The sequence below is a fragment of the Capra hircus genome, chromosome 11 (assembly GCF_001704415.2).
Source record: "Capra hircus breed San Clemente chromosome 11, ASM170441v1, whole genome shotgun sequence".
Classification (NCBI taxonomy): Eukaryota; Metazoa; Chordata; class Mammalia; order Artiodactyla; family Bovidae; genus Capra; species Capra hircus.
Genome location: NC_030818.1, coordinates 47,041,170 through 47,067,987, shown reverse-complemented (window position 1 = coordinate 47,067,987; position 26,818 = coordinate 47,041,170). Strand labels below are relative to the sequence as shown.

At 43.0% G+C, this 26,818-nt stretch overlaps 1 protein-coding gene across 1 annotated transcript in view; it reads right to left on the bottom strand.

Annotated features, from left to right (window-relative positions):
• The window catches only part of EIF2AK3 (eukaryotic translation initiation factor 2 alpha kinase 3), an 82,726-nt gene extending 58,265 nt beyond the window's left edge, over nt 1-24,461 (bottom strand). Inside the window, exons 1-2 of the mRNA XM_018055349.1 lie at nt 23,860-24,461; nt 6,871-7,000 (exon numbers count right to left, since the gene is read on the bottom strand). Coding sequence (XP_017910838.1) covers nt 6,871-7,000; nt 23,860-24,164 — 435 coding nt within the window. The 5' untranslated portion in view covers nt 24,165-24,461. The remainder of the gene's footprint in view (nt 1-6,870; nt 7,001-23,859) is intronic.

Below are 26,818 nucleotides of genomic sequence, written 5' to 3'. Positions count from 1 at the left end.
AAACTGCAATACTTTGGCCACCTGATGCGAAAAACTGACTCATTTGAAAAGACCCTGATGCTGGGAAGGATTGAAGGCAGGAGGAGAAGGGGACGACAGAGGATAAAATGGTTGGATGGCATCACTGACTCAACGGACATAAGTTTGGGTAAACTCCAGGAGTTAGTGATGGACAGGGAAGCCTGGCGTGCTGCGGTACGTGGGGTCACAAACAGTCAGACACGACTGAGTGTCTGAACTGAACTGAACTGATGTCACAAAACAAAATTTTAAAACCATCAGTGAAGAATCATGGCCAAATCTCCTGAGTGCTTTGACTCTGCATGTAAATCACTAGAAAAAAGCAAATTGGATTTCAGGTGGTCCTTCTGAAAACTGAAAACAAAATTCTTAACTACTGTCAAAAGTATTAGATTTAAATAGATAGCCAGTGGGAGTTTGCTGTATGACTCAGGGAACTCAAATTGTGGCTCTGTGACAGCCTAGAGGGGTGGGACGGGATAAGAGGTGGAAGGGAGGTTCAGGAGGGAGGGGACATATGTATATTTATGGCTGATGCATGTCGATATATGGCAGAAATCAGTACAATATTATAAAGCAATTATCCATCAATTAAATAATTTTTAAAGAAAGTATTAGATACAGAACCTAGGAGCACATGTACTAAAGCTAACAGAGTAAACTTCAGGTTCATCATTCATTCTGACACACAGACACAGACACACACACATTTTAGCTTGGTTTATATCACTATTCTTTTGAGGAAGTTTATAAATACCTAGTTAAGAGGAAAGAGTGGCAAATCAGATCTCTGTCCCAAGGCAACTCAACCTTCCTGCAGCTTACAATTCATTCTAAAAATAATGTGAAACCTTTGTTTTTAATGGAACTGTCAATCTCTCTTATCCTCTGGGAACTTATTTTTTTTCCTTAACATAATTGAAACATGACTAAAACAACATAATAAACTATTTTTATGCCTTTTGAATCAGAAAAGGTTAAGGACATCATCAGAGCAGGTTGAGAGGCAACGAGATATGTACCTAATGGTCATGAATCTGTGCTATTTTTAAAAGAATCCTTCAGTTCAGTTCAGTTCAGTCGCTCAGTCATGTCCCACTCTTTGCGACCCCATGAATCGCAGCACGCCAGGCCTCCCTGTCTATCACCAACTCCCAGAGTTCACTCAGACTCACGTCCATCGAGTCAGTGATGCCATCCAGCCATCTCATCCTCTGTCGTCCCCTTCTCTTCCTGCCCCCAATCCCTCCCAGCATCAGAGTCTTTTCCAATGAGTCAACTCTTGGTAATAAAAAGGGAAGTCAAAAAATTCCTCTAGATAATTTATAAGGGTGTTTCGTGTATTTGATGGTACCTGAGCCCTGAGATTAGGACAATCTCTAGAAATTTAGTCCTATCCATCATTTTACAGAGAAGGAAATTAAAGCTCTCCTGAAATAAAGAACATGAGTTTGCGCAAGGTCTGGGAGATAGTGAAGGACAAGGAAGCCTGGAGCGCTGCAGTCCATGGGGTCACAAAGGGTTAGACACGACTGAGCGACTGAACACCAGCAACAACAACTGAAATAATTTAGCCAAGTCACACAGCCAGTTAACAGCGGCATATCAACTAGAACAAGCCCCTGAATCCCGGTGTACACTCCACACCACACAGACTGCAAAGTTCCTGTGATGATCTTACTTTATTATCAAGCAAAAGTACATGCGACTCACAACCAATTCCCCTAACACTGATAACTTTATAAGTTTCTTTACCCCTGAGTCACCTGGGAAGCATCAGATCAGTCAGTCACTTTAATAACCACTGCACAGAGGACTTTCCTCGTGGTCCAGTTGTTAAGAATCCGCCTGCCAATGCAGGGGACACAGGTTTGGTCCTCGGTCCAGGAGGTTTCTATATGTCATCAGGCAGCTGAGCCCATGCACCACAACTAGTAAGCCTGCACTATAGGGCCCACATGCTGCAACTACTGAATCCCATGTGCCTAGAGCCTGGGCTCTGCAGTAAGAGAAGTCACTGCAGTGAGAAGCTCATGCACCACAGCTAGAGAAAGTCCACAAAGCAATGAAGACCCAGTGCAGTCAAAGATAAACAAATAAATAGCAAAAGAATAAAAATAAAAAATAATCACTGCATAGAGAATTGGACAAGGCGATGGCACCCCTCTCCAGTACTCTTGCCTGAAAAATCCCATGGACGGAGGAGCCTGGTAGGCTGCAGTCCATGGGGTCGCTAAGAGTCAGACATGACTGAGCGACTTCACTTTCATTTTTCACTTTCATGCACTGGAGAAGGAAATGCACTTCAACCCACTCCAGTGTTCTTGCCTGGAGAATCCCAGGGACAAGCCTGGTGGGAGGCCATCTATGGGGTTGCACAGAGTCGGACACGACTGAAGCGACTCAGCAGCAGCAGCATAGAGAATACACCTTCTCTGGTCTTCTGGGTTTAATCTGTTTCATCTTCATACCACTCCTGATGAAAGTATGGAGAAACTGACGTTCTAATAGAGGAGTCAACAAATGGAGACTTACGTCACCCGGGTGGCTCCTGTTACATCTCCCCACCAGTTCCTTCTGCCTGCTGGGTTCTACCCAGTCCTTCTCTCTACACTACCTGCCCTAGCAAATGCTGACCTTCAGACCAAGAAAATTAATTTTTCTCCCTAAAAGCTAAGGACTGTCATAAAATAGTCTATCAGATGCATTCAGAAGGGTATTGTCATGCTATGCATCCAATCTGGGGCATTTCAAATAGCAGTTTTTGTTCCTGTTTTGGTGGTGTGTCGTCCAGTTTCTGAACATAACTTCTAGATGATGAGTGACACACACCTTGCTGAATAACAGGTGACCCAAGCTCACCTGTTCTCTCTCCTTGTTAATGTTTATAACCTTACCAATACTCTCCTAATATTTCTATTATATACTAGATCAGTTGGTCTCAAAGCATGGTCTGTGGATTCTGTCTCAAGTGCAGATGGTCAAGCGGTTTTCATAAGAAGGTGGTGCTATTTGCCTTTCCCTGGGGTGATATTTGCATTTATGGTGAAGAAGCAACCATAACTAAAACTGATGCTTTAGCCTGAATCTAGCACCAATTTGTAGTCCTGGAATCTTCACTTGTGACAAAATAGAAGAAAAAAAGTTTCACTCAAGAATGTTCTGATGATACCCCAACGTTCATTGCAGCACTATTTACAATAGCTAGGACATGGAAGCAACCTAGATGTTCACTGAGAGATGAATGGATAAAGAAGTTGTGCTACATATATACAATAGAATATTACTCAGCCATAAAAAGGAAAGCATTTGAGTCAGTTCTAATGAGGTGGATGAAACTGGAGCCTATATACAGAGTGAAGTAAGTCAGAAAGAGAAAAACAAATAACATATATGCATATATATAGAATCTAGAAAGACGATACTGATGAACCTATTTGCAGGGCATCAATGGAGATGCAGGCATAGAGGACAGACTTATGAACAAAGTGGAGGAAGAAGAGGGTGGCACGAGTTGAGAGAGAAGTATTGAAACATATACATTATCATATGTAAAAGAGATAGTGGGAATTTGCTGTATGATGCAGGGAGCTCAAATTCGATGCTCTGGGACAACTTAGAGGGGTGGAATGGGGAGGGAGGTGGGAAGGATATTCAAGAGGGAGGGGACATATGTATGCCTATGGCTGATTCATGCTGATGTACAGCAGAAACCATCGCAACATTGTAAAGCAATTATTTTCCAATTAAAAATAAATGTCTTTAAAAAAGAGTGTTCTGATGAAACAATAACAATTAACTTCATCCAGTTGTGACCCAAATACATACCTTTCTACTACTCTGCCCAACCAACCAGGAGGTACACATTAAGGACTTCTGCCACAAACGGAAGCATGTTTTGAGAAAAAGCACTTGTGAGACTGAGTTTTGAGCTGAACTAGCAGCACTGCTCACAAAGCTCCATTTTTACTTGAAAAACTGAGAGAAAAGCTATGATTATGAGACTTGGGTATCTGGCAGACATTTTCTCAAAAAGAAACAAAGTGAACCTCTTACTTTGAGGAAAACAATTGACTATGTTAATGATCAAATCTAAATTGCCAAGTGAAAATTAGAATCTTGTAAAAGCTGTAGCTTCCCAGTACTTAAAGGATCTTCTCACGAGATTGGTGGGGATAATAAAAAGTTTGACTTTACAAAACATTCTACAAGGAAATATGTCAACATTTGGAAGATCTGTGTAACTCAATGAATCAATATTTTCCCAATGATGTTAGAAGATCCTGCATGAGTAAAAAGCAAGACAGGCCAATGGATGTTACTGCAACAGAGTACAACTGCTCATTGATATGATTTCAGATTCCACAGGGCAACTAACCTTCCAGAAACCTTCACCTGTTCTTGTGCAGCACCAAAAAAGAATGACCACAATTATCTGAAAAGGCTACTTAAATACTCTTTTCCCAACTACCTGTGGATTTTCTTCTTCATATAGCTCAACCAAAACAACAATGCAACATGTTGAAGGCAGAAGCATACAGGAACATCAAGTTGTCTTCTATTAAACTAGAAACAGGACATTTAAAACAAGAGAGCCCCATAACCAGTGTGAGTCTGATATTTGAAGCAGGGCACCCAGAACCAGTGCTCTGTAACAACCTGGAGGGATGGGGTGGGGAGGGAGGTGGGAGGGGGGCTCAGGATGGAGGAGACACATGTACGCCTACGGTTAACTCCTACTGATGTATGGCAAAACCCATGACAATACTGTAAACGAATTATCCTCCAGTTAAAATAAATAAATTTCAAAACAAAAAACAAGAGAGCCCTAATAAACCACAGAAAATGGTAGGGACAGTGAGAAAATTGAATTGTAGTTTAAAAAACAGCTAATATAGCTGCTATCGTAAGAAAAGCTTCAAGGTTGACCAGCTGCTTATAATTTAAACACGCTCAATGGCACTCAGGTTATCACAACCATTTGTCATAACGTGCAATTTCTCTTTTTGTCAGCATGCATATTTTAGTTTGTAAAAGCACACATGCTTTATACCACTACGACACACCAGAATGTTACCTCAGGTGTAAACAGCTTACAGTCTTCTGATTTTGCTCATCATCTTTTACGTCTAGTTTGAAAATAAAGCAAAAAGTGCATGCCCAGGCATTATCCCAGGAGGACACAAATAAATGACTCTCATAAATGATTCATTTGACTATGGCACCTGATTCCAAATTTGTAACTTAATTTATAATCAAAGTGCTTTTATATTAATAATTTACAACACAGAAGTTCACGATTCTCAACAGATGTTTTCAGCATACTGCTGGATAAGCAGCAGGCGCTCTGAAAGTCTACTCAAGGCTTAGCACACAGCAAGCGTGGAGGTTGGGCAAGTGCCATCTCCTTAAGTATCTGCCTGAGTGCTTCAGAACACAATTCAACCTGGGTTTTCTAGAGGGCAGTGGGGTCACTGATAGCAGTTTTTCCATCCTAATATTCCATCACCACTAATCAGGTCATTCTCAAGGCCCTCACCAGCTTAAAAGCTTTTGGAAAGGGAAAGATTGATAACAAAAGGGGGAAAAATGGAGGACTTCCCTGGTGCTCCAGAGGGGCCTCCCTGGTGGCTCAGACAGTAAAGAATCTGCCTGCAATGCATGAGACCTGGGTTCGATCCCTGGGTGGGGAAGATCCCTTGGAGAAGGGAATGGCTACTCACTCCAGTATTCTTGTCTGGAGAATTCCACGGACAGAGGAGCCTGGCAGGGCTACAGTCCACGAAGTCACGAAGAGTTAGACATGACTGAGAGACTAACACTTTCCCTGGTGGTCCAGTGCTTAAGACTGCATGCTTCCACTGCAAGGGGCTTGGGTTTGATTCCTGGTCAGGGAACTAAGATCCCACATCCCACAACATGAGGCCAAAATAAAAAAGAGTGGGGGTGCGGGCAGGAGGAGGAAGAGTACCCTAGTGATTATCCTCTAAGAACAAGGTAAAAGGCTGAGAATGTTCTGGAAAACAGAAGACTGCTTCTATGTCAGCAGTCATAACTCAAAAGAGGGACCTGTTTTAAATGATTTAAACAAGAGGGTAGAGTGCCAGAAAAGGAGGGAGACTTCATCTGAGTCTAGACTAAAGGTGAGAAAAATAAACTTGTCATTTAATTCCCCTTAACCTGCTCCTCTCATCGAGGTAGGTAGGCAATGTCATGACTTTACTGATGCAGATGCTAAAGCTCTGAGGGGCTAAGTCACCAGTGCAAGTTCAGGAGTCACCTGCCGGAAAAGTTTTGAAAGCAACTAATTGCAAATAATCCAATTTGTCTAAAATTACAAGAAAATTTCAGATGAATTATATTTAAAATTAAGATGGACAACTGAGGGAACACATAGGGAATAATTCATGGGGTTTTGCAATATGTATTTCCAACTGTTAAAACACAGTTGCTTACATTTGTTTTATTATTCGTAGGGACCTCGTGGTGGTGACGATGATGATGCTAGGAAGAAGAAATTATGATCATGTTACAGCTCAGATAATGAGCTTTATTGGTACAGCAGATAGTATCCTCAATTACTCATTTATACAATTAACTCATTCCAGGCCCCAAACAATCCTAAGAAGTAGGTTACACCATCCACCTCACCTTACAGAAGGGGGAACTGAGGGAAAGAAGAGCTAAGCAAATGCCTCCAGGGGACACAGCTTGCTAGAGATAGACACCCCCCAACCCTAGGTGATCAGCTCCTGAGCCCCAGTCCTATAAGCAAATATCTACTAGTAATAGCAACAAGTGCTCATTTTAACTAAGTTTCCTTGTCGACACATAACAGAAAACTCTCACCTCTGGTTTGCTAAGGCTGGATGACACCAAGGAACCAGACCCCACGTCCAAATCCCATTGCTTTTTCCCATGATTCTCAGGATCCAAGGCAGCGATTCGGCCATCTAAAGTGCTGATGATCACTAATGATCTGTAAAATTCAAAACGAAAAGGACAGAGTTAAAAAGATACCAAAGGTGTACACTCAAAAGAAACCAGCCTCTCCCGGACTTCCCTGGTGGTCCAGTGGATAAGAATCTACCTGCCAGTGCTGGGACATGGGTTTGATCTCTGGTCCAGGAAGACCCCACATGCCATGGTGCAAGTAAGTCTGTGTGCCACAACTACTGAGCCCAAGCTGTAGAGTCTGTGCTCTACAACAAGAGAAGCCACCACAAGGAGAAGTCCACACACCACAACCAGAGAAGGCCAAAGAGCAGCAACAAAGACCCAGTGCAGCCAATAAGGAATGCAAGAAAGGAGCCAGCTGCTCCCCGGCCTCTATCTGTAAGGGCAGGGAGCAGGGGCACATCCCCATGACACCTGCAGTCTTTCCACCTCATCTTGAGCCCTCCAAGACAACTGCACTATGCCCTTTATCTGCTTGTGCCACTTATGAAAAGCCCCAAGTCCAAGGTCACTCCTCGTCCCCACACTCTAATCCCCACCTGGAACTCAACATACCCTGTTCTGTCCTTTACTCTTGTATTTCCCCAACTCCCGAAGCCTTCACCCTGAAACAGCCTCCCCTGAATGTCCACTCACCTTCTTGCTCTAACAGAAACCTGAGGACACTCCTTCAGAAGCTATGAGAATGTTTTTTTCTCCATCACCCTTACCAGATCCAGTGTAGTCCTCGTACCGTGCTACCATTTCTAGACTATTTTCTTTCCTTCCTCTCTAAAAACCCTCAGGATCAAATCATTGCATCCATTACCCCTCCTAATAATTGACTTTTCATCTTGGGTCGCTGGCTCCATTCCTTGGGAATTCTGGGCTCCTGGTTCACTGTCACTATTAACACATTCTGTGGGTTTTCATGATCTGTCTACCTTGCCTCAGTCATTCCCATGATCAGACCCTACCTAAGACCTTGTCCTTACCTATCACAGCTTCTCTGTCCCACTGAAATTTTAAGAATCCAACCCCAAGCCACCAACTCCTCTTTTCAGCTCCTCTACTTCTCTGACCCCACAAAAATCTATTAGCTATTGATCCTACCACTGTTACTCTGAACCTCACTACCATTATGCCTTTACTTTTTCCTTATCCAGTTTTTCGTTTTGGTTTTGGTTTTTTCCTTAAAGCCAAGATAGTTTTTATTTACTTGACAGCACTGGTCTTAGTTCTCGCATGAGGGATCTTTGCTGCCGAGTGTGGGATCTAGCTCTCTGACCAGGGATTGAACCCAGGACCCCTGCATTGGGAATGCTGAGTCTTAACTACCAGACTGCCAGCGAAGTTCCTCTTATCCAGCTTAAATTCCACATCTGTCATCTTAAGCACTTCCCTGCTCATGCCTTCAACTCCCTTTTTCCTCTCCTACACATCACACTGGACTAGCAGAACTCCAACCTGAGTTAAACTCAACTTTCTGCCTTTGCTCCATCTTGCATCTGTGCAGTTGAAGACAGACATAACCATGCTGACAGGTCTCACTTTTATTCATTTACCATCAACATCAAAAGGGCTACAAATGTTGTTCCACAATCATAATATGGTTCCTAGTCTATCCTCTCCCACTGTCTTAGGTTAACTATTTCATTCTGCCTTTGTCCTCAAACTTCCTACACTACTTCTTCCAAGCTCGTATATCTCAGGGACTAGGCCTCCTAGATACGTGTTTACTAATGAAAACAGAAATAATCAAGAGATCCCACCATCTCATCTCTCTATGTATCAGCACTTGGACCCATGAAATCCCCCTCGCCTCCTAGTACTGCAAATGAACTGTCCACATTCCCATCAGCTCCCAACACCTCCACTCAGGCAACAGGTCTTTCCCACGCATATATGAGGACTTGTTCCTCAAAACCTCTCCTCTTGCTTTGCCATCAATTATTTCTTCCCTAACACGGCACTCCCCACCCGCAGCCATCAAACCTGCTACTATTTCTCCCAACTTAAAAACCAAACCAGATTAAACATAATGATCAACTCTCCCTGCTCCAGCTTCCAATCCATTGCTTGCCCTACTTTGGAACAAAGCTCTTTTAAAGAGGTGTTCGGTAGTTTTAGTCTCCAAATCCTCTCTCCCCTTCCTGTACTGAACTATTTCTAATCAAGTTTTTGCCTCTACCCCTCCATTGAAAAGGCTTTCATGGGACTCACCCATGCCTTTCACACTGACAAATCCCATTCACTTGACCATCCAGTAGCACGTGACCAGCCACTTCTCCTGTTCTCTATCAGCTACATTTTTCCCCCTAGTTTACTGGCACTTAAAAAAAAAAAATTGTAGCTGATTTACAATGTTGCATTAGGTTCCGGTATACAGCAAAATGATTCAGTTACATACATCTATGTTCTTTTTTATATTCTTCATTTTGCTTTATTACAGGATATTGAATGTAATTCCCTGTGTTACATCAAGAAGAACTAAAGAGCCTCTTAATGAAGGTGAAAGAGGAGAGTGAAAAAGCTGGCTTAAAACTCAACATTCAGAAAAGTAAGATCATGGCATCCGGTCCCATCCCTTCATGGCAAATAGATGGGGAAACAATGGAAACAGTGAGAGACCATTTTGGGGGGCTCCAAAATCACTGCAGATGGTGACTGCAGCCATGAAATTGAAAGACACTTGCTCCTTGAAAGAAAAGCTATGACTAACCTAGACAGCATATTAAAAAGCAGACATTACTTTTCCAACAAAGATCTGTATAGTCAGAGCTATGGTTTTTCCAGTAGTCATGTATGGATGTGAAAGCTGGACTATAAAGAAAGCTGAGTGCTGAAGAATTGATGCTTTTGAACTGTGGTGTTGGAGAAGACTCTCAAGAGTCCCTGGGACTGCAAGGAGACCAAATTAGCCAATCCTAAAGGAAATCAGTTCTGAATATTCATTGGAAGGACTGATGCTGAAGCTCCAATACTTTGGCCACCTGAATGTGAAGAGCCAACTCATTTGAAAAGACCCTGATGCTGGGAAAGACTGAAGGCAGGAGGAGAAGGGGAAAACAGGATGAGACGGTTGGATGGCATCACCGACTCAATGGACATGAGTTTGAGCAAGCTCCAGGAGATGGTGAAGTACAGGGAAGCCTGGCGTGCTGCAGTTCATGGGGTTGCAAGGAGTTGGACACGACTGAGCCACTGAACAACCCTGTGTTATACAGTAGGAGGAGCCTGAACGGGCCCCAGTCCATGGAGTCGCAAAGATTGGGACACCACTTAGTGAATAACACACACATTAGGATCTGGCTGTTTATCCTCCGTCAACCACCCTTCTCACAGCTTCCAGGACAACATTCTCTCCTGATTATTTTTTCTCCATTCTAAGCTTCCTTTCTGAGTTTCGTTTCCTGGTTGCTCCTCATCTCTCCTATCTCAAAAAATATTCTCTACCTATATGTACTTTTCTTTCGTGCTCTCCTAGGTTAAAATATCATCTATTCCTGATGGCTTAGACAGTAAAGAATCCACCTGCAATGCAGGAGACATGGGTTTGACCCCTGGGTTGAGAAGATGCCCTGAAGAAGGAAACAGCAACCCACTCCAGTATCCTTGCCTGGAGAATCCCAGGGACAGAGGAGCCTAGTGGGCGGCCATCTGTGGGGTCGCACAGAGTCGGACACGACTGAAGCCACCTAGGAGCAGCAGAAACAATAACAACATACATTTGCAACTTCCAAATTTGTATTTCTGGTTCCAGGCCCCTTCCCTGAACTCTGGGCATACATATCTAACTGCCTGCCAGATTCAGACTGTGTAACAGGCTTCTCAGTGTTCACATACCTAAAATCAATATCCCCAGACTGATTCCCCAAATTCCTCAAACACATTGTGTGTAATCTTCCCTCAGATCTTTGTACCTGCTGTTCCTTCGCATACTGGAACATACACCGCAGATACATGACAAGCTCTCAATAAATATTTGTGGAAAGAAAAGATGTGTTGAACAGTCCTTCTAGGAATTTGTTAGGTATATTTGTCTACTTCGCAAAGATGATACAACTTCCAAGCACAGACAGTTATGTTCCTGGTTTGGATTATAAAATGCTATTTTTAATCAATTCTACTTCATATATAATATACAGAAATTCAAAGTAAAGCTACAAGTTGACCAACACAAACCAGTTCAAGTAGTCTCCTTTGAAACCTTTCAAAGAAAATAAGACAAGCCAGTTCAAGTAAACTCCTTTGAAACGTTTCAGAGAACTTACTCAGTTAGCAAATGAATAAATTTATCAAGTGAATAAAAGTGTTAATTTAATTTAGTTCCCTACCTATACCAAGGGAACATTTCATGCAAAGATGGGCTCAATAAAGGACAGAAATGGTATGGACCTAAAAGAAGCAGAAGATATTAAGAAGAGGTGGCAAGAATACACAGAAGAACTGTACAAAAAAGATCTTCATGACCAAGATAATCATGATGGTGTGATCACTCACCTAGAGCCAGACATCCTGGAATGTGAAGTCAAGTGGGCCTTAGAAAGCATCACTATGAACAAAGCTAGTGGAGGGATGGAATTCCAGTTGAGCTGTTTCAAATCCTGAAAGATGATGCTGTGAAAGTGCTGCACTCAATATGCCAGCAAATTTGGAAAACTCAGGAATGGCCACAGGACGGGAAAAGGTCAGTTTTCATTCCAACCCCAAAGAAAGGCAATGCAAAAGAATGCGCAAACTACCACACAATTGCACTTATCTCACATGCTAGTAAAGTAATGCTCAAAATTCTCCAAGCCAGGCTTCAGCAATACGTGAACCGTGAACTTCTAGATGTTCAAGCTGGTTTTAGAAAAGGCAGAGGAACCAGACATCAAATGGCCAACATCTGCTGGATCATGGAAAAAGCAAGAGAGTTCCAGAAAAACATCTATTTCTGCTTTATTGACTATGCCAAAGCCTTTGACTGTGTGGATCACAATAAACTGTGGAAAATTCTGAAAGAGATGGGAATACCAGACCACCTGACCTGCCTCTTGAGAAACCTATACGCAGGTCAGGAAGCAACAGTTAGAACTGGACATGGAACAACAGACTGGTTCAAAAAAGGAAAAGGAGTACGTCAAGGCTGTATATTGTCACCCTGCTTATTTAACTTCTATGCAGAGTACATCATGAGAAATGCTGGGCTGGATGAAGCACAAGCTGGAATCAAGATTGCCAGGAGAAATATCAACAACCTCAGATATGCAGATGACACCACCTTTATAGCAGAAAGTGAAGAGGAACTAAAAAGCCTCTTGATGAAAGTGAAAGAGGAGAGTGAAAAAGTTGGCTTAAAGCTCAACATTCAGAAAACGAAGATCATGGCATCTGGTCCCATCACTTCACGGGAAATAGATAGGGATACAGTGGAAACAGTGTCAGACGTTATTTTTGGGGGTTCCAAAATCACTGCAGATGGTGATTGTAGCCATGAAATTAAAAGACACTTACTCCTTGGAAGGAAAGTTATGATCAACCTAGACAGCATATTCAAAAGCAGAGACATCACTTTGTCAACAAAGGTCCATCTAGTCAAGGCTATGGTTTTTCCAGTAGTCATGTATGGATGTGAGAGTTGGACTGTGAAGAAAGCTGAGTGCCGAAGAATTGATGCTTTTGAACTGTGGTGTTGGAGAAAACTCTTGAGAGTCCCATGGACTGCAAGGAGATCCAACCAGTCCGTTCTAAAGGAGATCAGTCCTGGGTGTTCTTTGGAAGGAATGATGCTAAAGCTGAAACTCCAGTACTTTGTGCTACCTCATGTGAAGAGCTGACTCATTGGAAAAGACTCTGATGCTGGGAGGGATTGGGGGCAGGAGGAAAAGGGGACAACAGAGGATGAGATGGCTGGATGGCATCACTGACTCGATGAACGTGGGTTTGGGTGAACTCTGGGAGTTGGTGAGGCCTGGCATGCTGCAATTCATGGGGTCGCAAAGAGTCAGACACGACTGAGTAGCTGAACAGAATTTATGAAAATACAGATTTCGCCATACTACAAACTAGTAATTTTAAGTAACAAACCAAAAGCAAAGGAACAACTGGACTTCCTTCCCCACACATTATCTCACATTCTAAAGAGACCTACTGGGAGTTGGAGGAGAAGGATAAAGTAAGCCAAAAAATTATATCATGATGAAAGGTATAAAAATTCATACCTGACAACCCACCAGGGAAAAGAAAATGAAAAATACTATATGTATATATATATATAATTGAGTATATTATATACTTACAACTGAGTCACTTTGCTGTATGAGTTCAATCTCTGGTCTGGGAAGAACCCAGATGCTGCCAAGCAACTAAGCCCATCTGTCATAACTGCTGAGTCCAAGCTCTAGAGCCTGCAAGCCATAGCTACCGAGCCTGTGTGCCACAAGTACTGAAGCCCGCGTGCCTAGAGCCCGTTCTCCACAAGGTGAGAAGCCACCACAATGAGGGTCCAAAGCACTGCAAATGGAGAGCAACCCCCTGCTCACCACTACTAGAGAAAAGCCCAAGCAGCAACGAAGACAAAACAGCCAAGAATAAACCCTTTGTTAAAAAAGACGCATATGTCTTATGTAAAGATTCTGCTTTTTAAAATAAACAAGATATTTTCAGAAAATCAGATATTTTCAGATGATGAATTGTATCTAGAGGGTATGTGTGAATTCAAGCAATAAGTGAAAGAAAGAAAACACGCAGACAGGAACAGTTAAGTACATCACGCTCTTAACCGGCCATTGATATTTAGTATAATCTGGTTTTTAGATTTGAACGGTGTATCCTTAATTCTTTTTAACTCCTCTTAATGGGAATAACAGAAATTTCCATAACAAATCCTGTCCATTCTTGCATGCTCAGGCATGTCCAACTCTTTGAGACCCCATGAACGTAGCCCATCAGGCTCCTCTGTCCATGGGATTTTCCAGGCAAGAATACTGGAATGGGTTGCCATTTCCTTCTCTAGGGGATCTTCCTGACCCAGGGATGGAACCTGTGCCTCCTGCATCTCCTGCACTGGCAGGTGGATTCTTTATCACTTGAGCCACCTGGGAAGCCCATGTCAGGTGTCAAAAAAAAAAAATTCATTATCCCCACTGCTACAATTCATGGGCTCTGTCTTAAGCACATCACTGGAAGAGGGCTTTCCCTTCTGCTGCTGCTGGAAATAAGTAACAGCTGGAGGGCAAAGAGATACGTAACAGTTGAGACGGTTACATCTTATCACATTCTTGGAGAGATGCTCTGAAATACTATTGGTTGAGAGCCACATGAAGGAGACAGACACTGCTGAAAAGCAGTCCTCCAGCTGGATGCAGAACAACCAGAGGTCAAAATTAGATGCAGCACTTAGAACAAACATCAAGGCCTCCCCTTTCCTTAAAAAAAAAAAAAAAAAAAAAAAAACAGGGAGAATCTAAGGCCATTTATCTCCCCATGATCCACTCTATTTGGCAGTTTCTATGAACGAGATGAAAAACTCTTTAACTTATTTAAAAATCAAAAGAACTACACAGGCAGCATTTCCAGGGGAAAGAATCAGAGCTTTGAAGTCAACCCTGTGTGCCCATCCCCACGGCCCTGCTGTTGTTCTGCTCATGGTTCTATTCAAATTGCTTTTTCATGGATAAAACAGGACGATTTCACCCAGCTCAGCATAACTCAAATTGACCTGATTACCAAAATAATCTGGAGTGCTTGTTAAAAACCAGTGAAAATTCAGAGGTTCCCTCTGCAGAGGGGTTTCAGAGATGGTGACTTAACAAGTATCTGAGGTGAGTCTCAAGATAAAACCAGTCTGGCAAAGAGTGGTTTACCTCAAAGGGCGATTTCCTGGGAGTAAAATAATAATAATAATAATAATAATAATAATAATAATCCATTACTGGGATGAAAATGGCCTACTGATCAATGCTATCAGCAAACTCTAGAAATTCCTCTCACTTACAGGTTGCTTCAGTTTACAAAGTCATTTGTTTGGATGATTCAGCAGCAAGCACTTTCTCTCACTCATAGTGTGATTTTTCAAAGCCCCTTTCAAGAAAGGTTTGCAATGACCTCTCTTGAGGCCAGGTCTCCTCCCCTCATCAGGTTTGTCCCTCCAGTGGCAGCTGGAGTATAGTGAGTGTGCTCAGTCACTCAGCCGTGTCCAGCTCTTTACAACCCTATGGACTATAGCCCACCAGGCTCCATTGTCCATGCAACTTCCCAGGCAAGAATACTGGAGTGGGTTGCCATGCCCTCCTCCAGGGGATCTTTCCAACCCAGGAATTGAACCTGTCTCCTATGTCTCCTGCATCAGCAGGCGGATTCTTTACCATTGAGCCACCAGGGAAGCCCTTAGTTGGAACACTGGCTGTCTCCCATTCTAGACCAGTCCTTGCCCCCATCCTCACCTGCCATCCTGACAGCTTTCAATCTCCAAAATGTAGGCCGAGGAGTTCTAGTTTTATCCAAAGTCCATCACTTACTGTATGTGTAATCTGACAGCTCCCTAAACGAATGTAGTATGTACAGCTCATCCCTCTCCCAACCCCAGTTCAGCATTTTCAGCAGGGCATCACCACAACGTGTTCAGAAAGCGTCCCTTCTCTCCCCAGGCTTTCTGCATCCACCCTATCACTGAACATCTGTATCAGAAATGAAACCTGCCTCCTCCCTCACCCCCTGCATTTCAGCAACAGTCGTGTACTCCTGATCTGTTTTTCAAGCTTCCTTTAAATCTTTTCATTCTTCTTCATCCCAGTGGCCTTGTTCTATGACATTAGAACATCTTAAAAAGACGTCCAACCTACACAAAAACAAACCAAAAAAAGAAAAAGACTAAAAAAATGAACAGAAAACAAAACCCAAAACAAATGAACAAAAAAAGACTTCCTGCCTCTGGTTTCTTCCTTCCTCCACTTTTCTGACAGTTTTGTTTCTATAATTGAGATCTGATCAACTTTCACAGCTCCCTGTGCCCACTGAATAAAGGCCACACTACTTGGTATCACACATAATCTGGCATAACCTAGGCTTCTAACTCGTTGAACAAAGTTCCTTTGTTAACTTGGCTCTTGTCTCATGTCTTTTTCTTCTTTATTTTTTGGTTGTCTCATGTCTTAAATGATTTCATATGTCCCCCAAATATCACTTCTAATGAATTTTCCTCTCTTTAGAGAAACTATTTAAGTACTAATCACAATATTTAAGACTTCTGGAAAGAAAGAGCTAATATTACTAATTAAGTCTGGTATTTAGTTCCAGTGCAAAATTGAGAAAACTTTACTTTTTAATTAGCTTTCTCCTCAGTGAATGGCAATCTCCCTTAGGTTGTTTGGGAAACACAGAACCAATCTCCTGGCTCCCCCACAAGCAAGCACATAAGGGTCCTGGAGCCCTGGTTTAGCAACCACAGGTTTGAGCCTGTGCTCACATCATCCCAGCAGCTGAGACTTTCCTTGACACTTCATGTTCAAGGGCTTGCTCACTTGACATCTTCATTCTCTTCACTCTCAAACTCCTCTTATGTCATTACCATCCATTTCAGTACAGTTAATTCTTTAACACTTGCAGCTCCCCCTCAGGCCTGGACTCAAGGACAGCCCATGTATCCATCCCCAGCACCCAAAAGTGTGGAGCTCCTAGTAAGATGCAGTAAATGTTCGTTGGATGAATAAATTTTGCTGGGGCAGATACTACTGCTCACATAAAACAAAAAAGGAGCTGAGAAAGACGTGAAAAGATGCGACTTGGCTAAGGTCACGCACCTTAAAGAGATTTTGGACAGAACGGTTAAGTATAAATTTTGGGGTTTTTTTAAACTCTAATTCAACTATTCTGTTAACTATATGTCTACATAAGTGGCGACTCCTATATTACTGTAATGTGTAGCTTTTATTCCCCTCAGAAATCTCATCAAAATATCATACATCCTGTTATTGCTCTGATTATGCCCTTAACTGAGCAGAACTGCTCTTAGGCCACAATAAATACCAATTTTAAAAAATTTTGTTTGCTCCGACTTCCATCACCCAGAATCCCTGCCTATTTATAATTAAGTTTATCAGAGTCTGATAAGTAAATGCTGAATTCTTTCATACAGTAACTTTGCCTGAATAAATTTCCCATTTGAAACAGAAGTAGGTGACAGTAGAAAGTTCTATCGATGAATAGTTTCTACATTAACAACTGCTTATTTTAAAATTGCACATTTCCTTTCATAGGAAAAAAAACCAGTCACAAAATTTAAAATGTGATTGGGTTAAATCTGCTTTTTTTTAAATGTAACTAAGAATCCTCTGACTAAAATATATGCTCGCACTCAAGGAAGCATATATTCTTGTTGAAAAATGAATGTATTAATTGGACTTTACTTTGTAGTCCTCACCTACTAAGTAAATCTTCAGATCAAACTTCCTTTATTTAAACCTGTCACAAGACTAGTCATGCCCTCAATACAAACAAATATAGTGCCAAAAATTACCAACTATATAACTCTGACATATCAGCTAAGCCTTACAGAAATACAGTCTAAATTTTCAATGTTGTAAACCAAGTGAGAGCAGCAGATATCCGTTTCCAATTAGAATTAAACATTTTCAAAGCACTTTGTCTGCTCTATTCTATGAAATCTTTTAAATAAAATGGTTATTGACAAATAGAACAGCGTGGAAAACATTAAAACAATGTTTTTTAAACTTTTTATTTTGTATTGGGGTATAGCCAATTAACTGGAGGAGGAAATGGCAACCCACTCCAGTATTCTTGCCTGGAGAATCCCACGGACAAAGGAGCCTGGCAGGCTACAGTCCACAGGGTCGCAGAGTCCAACGTGGCTGAAGTAATTTAGCACACAGCCAATTAACAACAGTGTGTTAGTTTTAGGTGAACAGCGAAGGCACTCAGCCGTATATATACATGTATCCGTTCTCCTACAAACTCCCCATCCAGGCTGCCACATAACACTGAACAGAATTCCATGTGCTATACAGTAGGTCCTTGTTGCTTATCCATTTTAAATATAGCAGTGTGTACATGTCCATCCCAAACTCCCTAACTACCCCTTCCCCCCACGTCAACCATAATAAGTTTGTTCTCTTAAGTCTGTAAGTCTCTTTCTGAAAAACTTTTAAAAAAATTTCCCCCTCTCACACTTAGTTCTAAAACCTACCAGCTTTACTTTCTGCATTTTAAAATGTTTTGTACTAGAAATATACAATCAGCTCCTATCTTACCAAAAAAAAAAACCCGATGGAGTTTCCAGACAGTATTTATGGAATGAAGGACCATGTGGGAGCCACAGCTTACAACAGGTGATAAAGACAGGTCACCTTCTGCGCCCAGGAGTGTGAATACAGAACAGTTTCCTCAACTCTGTCAATCTCAAAGCCAGAGTCCAGGTGTCAATCACACTAAAAAGACAATTACAGACAGGAAGGATAATCCATTACTCACCAAGTGTATTTACTTTGGCTTATAGCCTGACTTGAAAGTTATGCACAAATTCTTCTTTCAGTGTGATTCTTAGTCAGCTTTAAAAGTCTGGGGTTGCCGAGGGGACGGGATAGTTAGGGAGTTTGGGATGGATATGTACATAGTCCTATATTTAAAATGGTAAGCAACAAGGACCTACTATATAGTACATGGAACTCTGCTGAGTATTATGTGGCAGCTGGATGGGAGGGGAGCTTGGGGGAGAATGGATACATGGTATCTATGATTAGGTCCCTTTGCTGTACACCTGAAACTGTCACAACATTATTAACCAACTAGACCCCATTACAAAATAAAAAGCTTTAAATAAGTGAAAAAAATAAGTCTGGGGTCAGAAACGTGAACAGATAACTTAGTTTCCTTTCAACACTGTATCCTGTAATTCTATTATTCAATGGTCATTTTAGTTGAAAAAAAAAAAAGGATTATGAATTTGAAAATCTGAGGAAGACTAGATTTTTAAGCCATTGATTCACATCAGACCAGCCTATAAAGGATAGAGAGGAGAAAGAAATAAAGAGGAATTAAATCATCTTATATTTGGGAAGTGTTTTCCTGTTACAACTCATTAAATCCAAAAATTCCAGTTTACAGATGCACAAATTAAAGAAGCATGAGAGATGAAATGAATGTCAAATGTAGTGATACTTTTGTTAGAGGGGAATCAGAGGCAAAAGGAACATAATACTTTAAAAATTGGTGTGATAGCTAAAACTAGGGCTTTACAACTTCCAAGGCTGTCAGATGTCAATCTGAGGATGCTCAACCCATCACAAGAATGCCAAATGACACCTTGCAGTTTGCTTTTTGTGCTTAAGTCAGAAAGCTCATAACTCATCATTTAACGCCAACGTGCATGCATAAAACCGAACAGTGAGATGAGATTTTGACTTTCTTCCCAACACTCTGCAATGACCGTCTCATTTAAATTTCAACTAAATGTAATATTTACCAGAAGAACCACTGACAACAAGACTGCTACAAGAAAAGCAAGTTCATTTTAGCTACTTTTTAAAGGGGAAAAAAAAAAAGTTTATTCACTCATTTATATGCCTGAGATGGAGAATAAGCATTTAGACTGAAAATTCCATCACAAGAAAATGAAAATTCCATCAAGAGAAAAAAAAAAGAATGAGCAAGTTGCATTCTGCTTCTTGAGAGACAAAAGACAACCTGTAAAAACAAAGATCTCAATTTCCCACCTTCTACTTTTAAAAGTTTTGCAAAGGATGGCTCTTCACAGTTATCAGCAATAAACACTTGGTTAATCCAGACTTGTTCCCCTAATTTTCCTTCTTTAAATAAACAGGATATTGGTTTATTATTATAGAACTGATATTCTCTTTTTCTTTCACTTTTTTCTGTAGCGCACTTAAAAAAAGTCTTTTACAAACTACATATTTATCTCTTGCTGATTCTACCAATTTACTTACTCAAGGTTTCTCTAACTTTCCATACTATCTTAAGCTACTGGGCAGACACCTAAACCCCAGCCCATATTATCCTAACCAATTCTGTTTGCCAAAGATCTCTTATTCTCTGGCAGGCAAAACTCCTCTCTTTTCACTCTTTTTCTTTCTGAGAAAAGTAGTTCTGCTTGCCAGCTACCTTCGCCTCCTCTCCTATTCCTTTCTTTTCCAACCTGTCTATACAAGCTTGCACTTTCTGCATATATAAAGAAGATCAGCAATCTCAACAGGTTTAACAGTGAGGGACTGAGGAAGTGAGGCCAAAAAGGATGAATCTTTTCTTTGGGGGCTGGGGGGAGCAGGGAGCCATGTAGTGTGGCTTAAAGGATCTCACTCAGTTCCCCAGCCAGGGACTGAACCTATGCCCCCAGCAATGGAAGCTCAAAGTCCTAACTACTGAACCACTAGAGAATTCCCAAAAAGGATGAATCTTTAACCCCTTCTTTAAGTATGCTTGCTTGATTGCTAAGTCACTTCAGTCATCCAATTCCTTTGCAACCTTATGGACTGTAGCCTGCGAGGCTCCTCTGTCCATGGGATTTTCCAGGCAAAAATACTAGAGTGGGTTGTCACTCCTGACCCAGGGATTGAACCCTCTCTTACATCCACCTGCATTGGTAGGCAGGATCTTTACCACTACCTTCATTTTCTCAGTCCTCACCCTATGCCTGCTGTACAACCTGGCCAGCTGTACCTGTCACCTTTGCCGACTTATCTCTCCAAAACATAAAGGGCATTTCCTGAAGTTTTTATCCCTAGCTCCTCTTTGCACAGTTTCAACCATTTACCCTGACATCTCTCCACCTGCAGGCACTGTTTCCTACTTAATCTCTCCCTCTAGACTTCCCGCCAGCACTGCCAAGTCACCATGTCCAACACCAACCCAGTTACCTTTCCCCCCCTCCCCTTAATCTTTCCACTTTCCACCTGTGCTCTACTCCCTAGCCATCCCATCTGCATCTTTAGCTGGTGGTGCCAAGAGAGGACGAATCAATTTATTTGCCAAGAACCAAGGTTCCACCTGCAATCTCTCAACTCCACCCACTCTGTTCTCTATCCACTGGACAGTGCACCTCTCACGGACACTGTTATAACATGCTCCTTTTGGTTTCCACACCTCAAGTTTTTTTACTGTATACCGTAATGACAGAGAAATAGTCCCTAAGCACAAACTTAGATCAGGCCTGGCATTTGAGATACTCTACACAACACTTCTCAAACTGTAGTACATGAGGGACTTTCCTGATGGTTTAGTGGTTAAGACTCCCCACTTTCATTGCAGGGGGCACGGGTTTGATCCCTGGTTGGGGAACTAAGGGACCTTCCCAGGTAGTGCTAGTGGTAAAGAACCCACCTACCAATGCAGGTAGACGTAACAACGTAGGTTCAATTCCTGGGTAGGGAAGATCCCCTGGAGGAGGAAATGGCAACTCCCTCCAGTATTCTGGCCTGGAGAATCCCATGGACAGAGGAGCCTGGCAGGCTCCAGTACATAGGATCACAGAGTCAGACACGAATGAAGAGACTTAGCATGCACCCATTCAGGGAACTAAGATCCTACATGCCAAGGGGTGCCCCTAAAACAAATGAACACACTGTAGTGTGCATGTGAACTGCAGGCTGATCTTCTTAAAATGCAGATACTCATTCAGTGGGTCTCAGCGGGGCCTGATTCTGGATTTCTAACGTTTCCAGATGATGATGATGTTACCAGCACATGGCTGTATATACATAACATGGCTGCAACCTATTTTTCTAGCCTTATCGTCTACCCCTCCCTGCCCAGCACATACGTATGTATGTTTGTAACTCTTTCGTACCTACAGGTCACTCACATGCATACATACACACAGATGCATACAAACAAAATAATGGGTGTGTGTGTATGCTCTCAGTCGTGTCCGGCTCTTTGGGGCCCTGTGGACTGCAGCCTATCAGGCTTCTCTGTCTGTGGAATTTTCCAGGCAAAAATACTGGAGTGGGTTGCCATGCCCTCCTCCAGGGGATCTTCCGGATTCAGGGATCAAACCCGAGTCTCTTGCATTTCTTGCACTGGCAGGCATTTTCTTTACCACTAGCACCACCTGGGAAGCCCTCCCTAAACACACAGCTGCTGTCCCCCTCGCTGTTTCAAGTCCAGCCTCTGCTCACCACATTTCTACCCACTTTTGAGGAAGCAACTCATTCTGCCAGAGTATTTTCTTGTTTTCTTTCCTACCTCACCCCAGTACCACTCACTGAACACCACAAGAAACATGGGACACTGATAGCACTTAATTTGCATTGCTTCTGCCCTGTAATGTCATTACGGGTCATCTTATTTAATCCTCACTGCTGCACTGCACCTCTTGCTGGAGGACAGGAGCTATCTGCCTAACCTCTGTAACCCCAGGGCATCATTGCGGTGGGGGGGGGGGTCTTTTAAGCACCAATAAATACCTGCTCCAGTGGATCTGTATTTTAAGAAAAATGAAACCGACTACTCTACTTCATGTAACTCACTTTGGGCAAGTGCTTCAGAAGTTTAAGATAAATAAAAACATTCTTTCTGGATAGCTAGCTAATTCATTAGCAAAACCTCTGAACATTCTGTCAAATGTTTGGCATTTTAAAATCATCTACATATAAACATTCAAAGGGTGTTTCTAAAATTTTAGTACTTCCCAGGTGATGCTAGTGGTAAAGAACCCACCTGCTAAGGTGGGTTCAATCACTGGGTGGGGAAGATCCCCTGGAGGAGGGCATGGCAACCCACTCCAGTATTCTTGCCTGGAGAATGCCATGGATAGAGGAGCCTGCCGAGCTACCGTCCACAGGGTCGCAGAGTCGGACACGACTGAAGTGACTTAGCGCCCTCACCCAGGCATATAGATCAAAGCTCTGATATTTAACTGAAAAAGTAAAACTAATTTGTCATAATCTAGTCATTACTACATTTAAACTTAAAATACTTTCTAATCCAGTAACCCTCTCTGGTTTAATTTACTTAAAGCTCCTGTTATCATTCCATCCATTAAATGGGATCTCACTTTCTCCTCCGGTGTGCTAAAGTTAGTCATCTGCGAAATAATTTACCATTAAAATGCCTCACATGTGTACCCAGCCATGAAAAGTGCTTTAAAACACGTATCTTGAAGAAACGTTTTTAGGAGATGAAACAACTCAACCAAAACAGCCCTATATTAAATGTTTATATACTAAACCCTCTAAGTATCAAAGAACTGCCGAAATTCAAACAAAACCATAGCTTCTAAACTTTAGTGTGTTCAAGAATTGTCTGCAGTGCGTATTAAATGTGCAGATTCCAGTTTCTTACCCTAAGGAAGTCTAATCCAGTCAATCTGGAATGGGACTTAGAAACCTGTACAGTCAACCAGCATCCCCGGGCGGTTCTAATGCAGGTGTTCCACAGATCTCAATTAGAGAAATACTGACCTCAACCCTGGTGCGTGGGCACTACAGGGATGCAGTTAAAGAAAAATGTTGAAATCTCTTTATGAAGTTCTTTCCCCATAGAGCTGTCACACTAGCACAGACATAAGGTAATTCATTAAAAACAAAACAAAACGATGAGGGGTGCTGTAAGTTGCTTGCGGTGCGAGTAAAGGTCGAAAGCAAAGAAAGAAAGTAACGTTTCTTTCCCACTTCGCACTCCGTTCTTCGAGCATCCTCCAGGTACCTTTGAGGATGCTGCTCGCACCAGAAAACTACAACCGGGTGCCAGGGAGCAGAGTGAGGCCCTTCTCTGGTCCAGGGGATGGGCAGGCGGCCCCGCTCTCTCCCCTAGGTCACCAGCAGTCCTCTGCCAGCTAGAAGTCGCGGCGGAGGGGGGACCGCGGCCCCCGGATCCTCCGCGGCGCACGCGCATAAACAAGTCGCCTCCAGGGGTCAGCGATCTCAATGCTCTACCCGCGCCCCTTACCTGCCGCACGGCCGAATATCGGGCTCCTCTTCCGGCTCCGGCTCCCGCGGCTCCTGCTCGCCTGCAGCTGCCGGCAGCGCCTCGGAGTCCTCCACCGTCACTTCGGCCGCAATCACGGCGCCCGCCGCCGGCACCCGCGTAGCCGAGGTGGGAGCCGCAGCGGCCCCGAGGCCGAACGCCGCCTCCGCTGTCGGTGCGAGGAGGTCAGAGGTGCGCCGCGCGGCCACTGTCCCGGCCACGAGCCCCAGAAGCAGCGGCAGTAGCAGCGTCCGTGCCAGCGACCCCGGGCCGGTGGCGCGCTCCATCAGCGGCCCGCCCCGCGAGCCGGCATGGAGGTGTAGCCACCGGCGCCCGCCTCTCCCGCAGTTCAGAATCCCCGACCAAGGCGAGGACGCGCTAGGGACTCCGCCGCCGCCTAGACGGTCAGGAAGTCCAGCAGCTTTCCCTCGGCCACGTCTTAGCCCGGCCTCCGCCAGCGCCACCTGAGTGACAGCCTCCCCCGGACATCGCCCATTGAACGATCTTTCCGCGCATCTGCTCGCTGACTGGCTGCAGACTCTGCCACTCTGGGCACCGACGCTAGTCTTGTTGGAGCAGGTGGGCTCTCCTGGGTTGTCAACAGCAAAGCGGCCAATCAAATCGTATTGTCTTTAGCCGGAGGCCTGCCCTCTTCCGGACGCGCTTACCAATGAGAAACGCCCCTCCAGGCAGTTTTTTTGCCTGATTGGTTGATTTGGCAGTACCCAGAACGCCATTCCCCAGAGAAGATTGGCCATTGTGCTGATTGGCCTCGCCCCTCAAAGCGAGGCGCTAGAGAATACTTGAAGAGCATTGGTGGAAGCGGATGTCCCTCAAAAATCTGAGATAATTTCTTCTTGATTGGTTGGAAGCAGCACTTACTACGTGGCGGATTCTGACTGCGGAGAGGACAGTCCCAAGTGAAAGAAGAGTGAAAGGCGAGTCCCTGGTGGTGGGGTGGCGGCCGATCTTCAAGGAGTTACCGCTGTAAAGCCTGGTCCGTTTGGAAACTCAAAAGAAGAGCAGGAAAAATAAGTGACCGCACAAAACATGTAGTTCCTGAAAGTGGAAGGGGTAACGTGAGTTGGGTAGAAGATCCAGCCACTGGGCTGGGAATTACCGCTTGTTTAGAGATGCTGATTTCCTCGGTGACCTACAGCAATCTAGTCTACCCGACACGCCCCTTTCTTGTTAGAAAGGACAAGGAGCACAGGCCTGGTGCACTTACGTCATTTGTCTACAGTCACATAGGTAGTTATTTACAGAACCATGTCTTTTCATCCAAGCCTTCTGATCCTGGTCTGCCATGCTTTGTAGTTCGCTAACAGGGCAAGAAAGAGAGAAAACCGCAAAAGGCCAAACTGGAGATTTGAATGTTTGGTCAAGGCATTAGAACTTTTCATGCAGTTCCGGACACCCTGAAGATTCCTGAGCAGATGAGTGAAGTGATAAGAGTTGTGGTTTAGAAACAACCCAACTGCTGTGAATTCCTCAGCAGTGTTTTCAAAAGAGCATTAAAGATGAGACCAATTGTGTGGCTATATGTGAGGCTATATCCCCATCAAAATTTTGAAGATCTTATTTTATTTAAGCTACTGGCATACAGACATGCTCTTAATTTCTTCAGTCCAAAAGCAAAACCCTCCACGTCCCCTTCCACAGTCAACCATATTTCGTAGTTGCTCAGTACAGGAAAAACTCTGTCTTCGATTCCTCTTGTCCCCTTGTCAAACACACTACTTTTGTTCCCACAACTCCACCAAACAGCTCATGCTGTGGCCACCATTGCTAAATTCAAAAGACGATTCTCCATCTTCATTTTATCATCTATATAATAAACCCAGACAGAGGATGAAGTGGTTTGGATGGCATCACTGATTGAGTGGAAATGAACTTGGGCAAACTCTGGGTGATGGTGAGGGACAAGGAGGCCTGGCCTGCTGCAGTCCATGGAGTTGCAAAGAGTCAGAGAGGACTTGGCAACTGAACAACAATAGCTAACCCAATACATCAGTCTTTCCTGTATAAAACACTTTTCACTGGTTTTCCAGCTTCCACAAGGGCCAAATCATAGCCCTCATTACCACCTCATTTTAACTTAATCTCCTCCTTAAAAGGTTTCTCTCCAAATAAGGTTACATTCCAGGGGGTACTAGGGTCAGGACTTAAACGCATGAATTTCAAAGGAGACACAATTCAGCCCATAACACCCAGATACTCATGAGACTAGTTCTCTCACTTCTTTCAGGGCTCTGTTACCTTCCCAGTAAAGCCTCTCCTGACCCTTTTTAAAATTGAAGCCCCCCCACCCCACCTCAATTCCTAAACTACTCCCCTGCTTTATTTTTCTCTTTAATAAAATCTTTTTGGTTCAGTCACTCAGTCATGTTCGATTCTTTGGGACCCCATGGACTGCAGTACATCAGGCTTCCCTGTCCATTATCTCCCAAGTTTGTTCAAACTCATGTCCATTGAGTCAATGATGCTATAATTTGCGTATTTATTTATTGTCTGTCTCCCTCCACGCCTACATAAATTCCATGAGCATTTACACATTGATAATGTTCAAAGAGACTAAAACAAGGCAAAGTATTTGGTAAGCGTTTAATAAATATTTGTTGAATAAATGAAAATCTGAGGACAGAGCAAAATGGATAAATGGAAGAGATTGTAGTTGCTGTAGATAGAAGGGAGTGATTAAGGAAGCAAGAACCCAGAGTATCTGGAGAAAACAGACTACTGTGCCTTCCATGTTGAAAGTAGAGATTAGGAAGTACCCTGAAAAGATAAATTATTTTGAAATGAAGAGTAGATGAGAGAGCTCAAACTAGTTGATCACTTTCTACTCCACTAAACAGATCAGATCTCCTAAGTGAGAGAATATAAGAGATAATATGAGAAAAGTGTCAGAAAATTAAGGTGAAATTAGAAATGATTGTTG